Genomic DNA, 3,781 nt, shown 5'->3' with positions numbered 1-3,781 from the left:
TAATTTCTGGATAACTGAGAGCTCCACTTCCACATACTAAATTGCAATTTGTAGATCTGTCCCTTCCTGCTTCTGAGTGCCCTTACACTTCCTCTGTGTTTGAATTCCTGTGTGTAAGGGAACTACAGGGATATAAGTCTGTGTAAGGGGGGTTCTCATCCTGTCAAGGGCTGGTTCTGGGCTGCTCCATGATCTCCTCCCCAGCTTTCATTCCCAGGTGTGCTCTGTGCCCTGCTCTCTCCATGTCCTGGCCTGGTCAGTCCAGCTGCTCTTTCTTTCCCTGCTGTGCCCCAGTGCCCCAGGGAGCTGTGTCCATCCCCTTGAGCTGTGCTGGCCCCAGCACCCCTGCTCCTGTCTGACCTGCCAACTGCAGAGGAACTGCACAGCAGCCTGGCCTGGTGGGAGGGTCCCTCCCTTCCAGGGAGTCGGGTCCAGGGGTGCTTTAAGGTGCCTCCCAACCCATTCTGGGATTCTCTGTAATCACAAAGAAAGGTAAATCTGCTGTGTTGGGAAATGGGATCTTTCCTTCAGGAGGTTTGTCTGCCAGAACCTCTTTAAATTTACCCCATAAAAATCACCATACGTTGAACAGCAGGTAAAGCTCCCTGTCCCCTCCTACCCCAAATCCTGCCTGCACATGGGATATCCCAGCATGTGGAATGTCTCTTCCCTGTGTGAGCTTCCAGGCAATTATTTCTCATATTTTCAGAACACTGGGTTCACATTACTGTGCTGATCCTTATCCTGTGGGTTGTTGGGAGATCTCTTGGCATTGTCACTTGTCTGCAGGAGCTGTGACTGTCCTGTCCTCCATTCCAGGCACCCAGTGGCGTCATTTTTCCACTTATTTTTCCGAGTCAGTGCMATAGTTGTTTATCTGCTCTGTGAGCTCCTAACCAACAGCTTCATTGCCTGCATGGTGACCATCATCCTCCTCCTGTCCTGTGACTTCTGGGCTGTGAAGGTGAGTTCCTCTTGTGCTCTTTGTTATCTTTGCTTTGCTGTGATACTCACATCTCAAATAAAGGAATTTCTGTGTGCTTTGGCCACAAAATGRTGTCCAGAACCACCCTCAAGTACTGCGGTAGATTGCAGAGTGTTGTGAAATAAACCCTGAAATCTCAGTGTACTTGGTCCTTTTTGAAAATCAAAAGGAGAACATTTCTTAGACTTTGTCTTGAGGTAGCAAAGGGTCTGTTACCAGCTCAGAATCACCACAAACCTGCCCCACAGTCAATCTGGCATTGTTCTGGATCTCTCAGAAAATGGATTGTTGTGGATCTTGTTCTCCCAAATGTGAGGCAAACAGGCACCCTGGAAAACAGCAACCCAGGAACTGAGCTTTGGCYRAARGTTTCTTTTAGCAAAGCTTCTGTTYYCTTTCAGAATGTCACAGGGAGGCTCATGGTTGGCCTTCGCTGGTGGAACCAGGTGGATGATGATGGCAGAAGTCACTGGGTCTTTGAAGCCAGGAAGGTAAATGATGGGGTCTTTTTTTGTAATCTTTTAAATGTTTCTGGTTTATGAGYCCCCTATGAATTGGTGGTTCTGCAACATTTACTTTCAGCCACAGATATGTAACCTTGTTTAATGTAGGTTGCTGGATGGGCTTTTTTATTGTTGAGTTATTTTAAAATTCTCATGATATATTGATCTGGTTTAATATAAGTAATAYAAATAACATAAGCAATGGAAGTCTGTGTTTTCTGGAGGTAGGAAATTACTCCTTTGCCTGTTTCTAAGCTTTGTAACTGAACTATGCAGGAAATGTAATTTTTCCCTAACTTACCCTTTTAGCCCTGAACATTGCAAGGAGTTTTGATGCTTTTGCTTCCAGTGATTCTGAAAGAAAATTGAAAAAAGAGTTCCTTACAAAGAAACCCTTTCTGTTGTAGAGATGTCTTTGTGTGATTAGAAATGAATCTTGRAAGCACCCAGTGCTGGGTGTGGAGGGAAATCCCAGGGAGTGTGGGGTTCTGCCCTGCTTTTAAGGACAATGGGATCTGGAGGATAGAGCAGCCTGTTCACTTCCATTTCCTTTTTGTTTCTAGGTGTCAGCACAAGGGGGTAAAACCTCATCTGAAGCAGAGTCCCGAATTTTCTGGCTGGGCCTGATCACCTGCCCCATGATCTGGGTGATCTTTGCCTTCAGTGCTCTCTTCTCTTTCAAAGTGAAGTGGTTGGTGAGTCCCTCCCTGAGCTCCAGAAGGGATCTGGCACCAGCCAAGGCAGGAGGTGGCAGYTGGTGACTTTGTTTCTGTGTCACAGGCAGTGGTGATGATGGGGGTGGTGCTGCAGGGAGCCAACCTCTATGGCTACATCAGGTGTAAAGTAGGCAGCAGGAAGAACCTGACCAGCATGGCAACCAACTACCTTGGCAAGCAGTTCCTGCGGCAGGTGAGGCAAAAACAAGGGTGACTACAGAACAAAGTTGGCATTTCAGGTTCTGTAATGGGAATTCTGTAATGGCTGCTGCCTTGGGAAGCTGAGCCCCCTGAGTCCTGTCACAGTCACTGCTCCCTGAGCCCCCTGACTCCTGTCACAGTCACTGCTCACTGTGGCCATCCCAGTGCAGCACTGGGTTATTTGCTGGGGCCATGGGCAGGTGCCATGGGAATCCCTGGAATATGATTGTACTGGAAATAACCCTCATGACTGACAGGGCTGCCCCTGCCCTTGGGGCTCCTTCCCCCTTCCACTCCGCTCTGCTCTGCTCTTTCCCAGCTCTTCCTCCTTCCAGGGGTCCCTGCAGCAGCAGGAACAACCATCCCTATTCCACTTCCAGGCTGTCCCTTCACTGCCACTGGGCCGGTTTTTCTGTCTGTATTGATGATGGCAGAGGTGTTTTAGCTGCCACAGGTTCACAAATATTTGCTGGAATTACTGAAGTTAGTGTGATCAGAAGCTCAAACATTGATGGACCTTTCTTGGCACTCTGTGCTGGGCCCCCCCACTCCCTGATTTGCTCCTCAATTCCTTTCCCCTGGCAGGGGTTACCCAGAGGTCCAGGCCAGTCTCAGGCTCTGGCAGAAATGGATGTGTTGCCCCAAAATCACAGCAGTGACTCACAGAGCTCTCCTGCCCTCTTTGATTTTGCTTCCTGCAGACCATGGCTACAGAGGACCAAGCAGCATCCTGAGTGTGGTGGGAGCCTCAAGCCAGGCTGATTCCCAGCACTGACCAGCAGAGGACATTGCTCTAACCAATCTGGGAGCTGCACACAAGGTGTGAATCAAAAGAAGTAAATAAATTGTGCAAGACTTGAGGTTAACACTCCTGGCAACTTATATTCCATTTTCCACTAGCATTTTGTGTTTAAGTCCTTTAGTTTGATTAATGAGAATTAATTTGCTTAAACTTTAAATTAAAAGATAGCCTGAGTTGGTTTCATACAGGTTTAGAACTACTGAATGAGTTAAGAGAAAATTGCTGGAGATTATTCAGAAAAGCCCTGCACAAGCTGAGCCGTGGGAACTCTCYTGCTCCTTCTTGGTGCCTCAAGTAGTTTCAGTTGTGGACAGGTGTTGCTTTTGGAGCTTGTTGTTGATTCTGTTGCGGTTGAAGGAGTGATTTTTGGCCCTGCATCCCCCATTCTGTGACTGGAACGGCGCTGAGTGGTCACAGTGAGGGGCATCTGAAGGAAATGGAGCTGTTGGCTTGGTGAGAAGATGGCTGAAGTCTCATGGCAGCTGCAGAAAGTGCCCTGTGAGCAGGCCCTGGTCTGTCTGAAGCATTCCCAAATCTTGGGAACATCCCAAACCCCTGGATCTGTGGGAATCCT

General features: G+C 48.2%; 1 protein-coding gene across 1 annotated transcript in view; it reads left to right on the top strand.

Moving 5' to 3' along the window:
- The window catches only part of LOC130581017 (Golgi apparatus membrane protein TVP23 homolog B-like), a 4,697-nt gene extending 1,426 nt beyond the window's left edge, over nucleotides 1-3,271 (top strand). The window contains exons 3-7 of the mRNA XM_057378888.1: nucleotides 820-964; nucleotides 1,387-1,476; nucleotides 2,052-2,183; nucleotides 2,269-2,397; nucleotides 3,107-3,271. Coding sequence (XP_057234871.1) covers nucleotides 820-964; nucleotides 1,387-1,476; nucleotides 2,052-2,183; nucleotides 2,269-2,397; nucleotides 3,107-3,139 — 529 coding nt within the window. The 3' untranslated portion in view covers nucleotides 3,140-3,271. The remainder of the gene's footprint in view (nucleotides 1-819; nucleotides 965-1,386; nucleotides 1,477-2,051; nucleotides 2,184-2,268; nucleotides 2,398-3,106) is intronic.
- The last annotated feature ends 510 nt before the right edge of the window (nucleotides 3,272-3,781 follow it).

This window comes from Malurus melanocephalus, unplaced genomic scaffold, assembly GCF_030028575.1.
Source record: "Malurus melanocephalus ecotype Western Australia unplaced genomic scaffold, MMel_1.1 scaffold_378, whole genome shotgun sequence".
Taxonomy (NCBI): Eukaryota; Metazoa; Chordata; class Aves; order Passeriformes; family Maluridae; genus Malurus; species Malurus melanocephalus.
The sequence above is the reverse complement of the archived record's forward strand: the minus strand, read 5'-3'. Positions and strand labels throughout refer to the sequence as shown.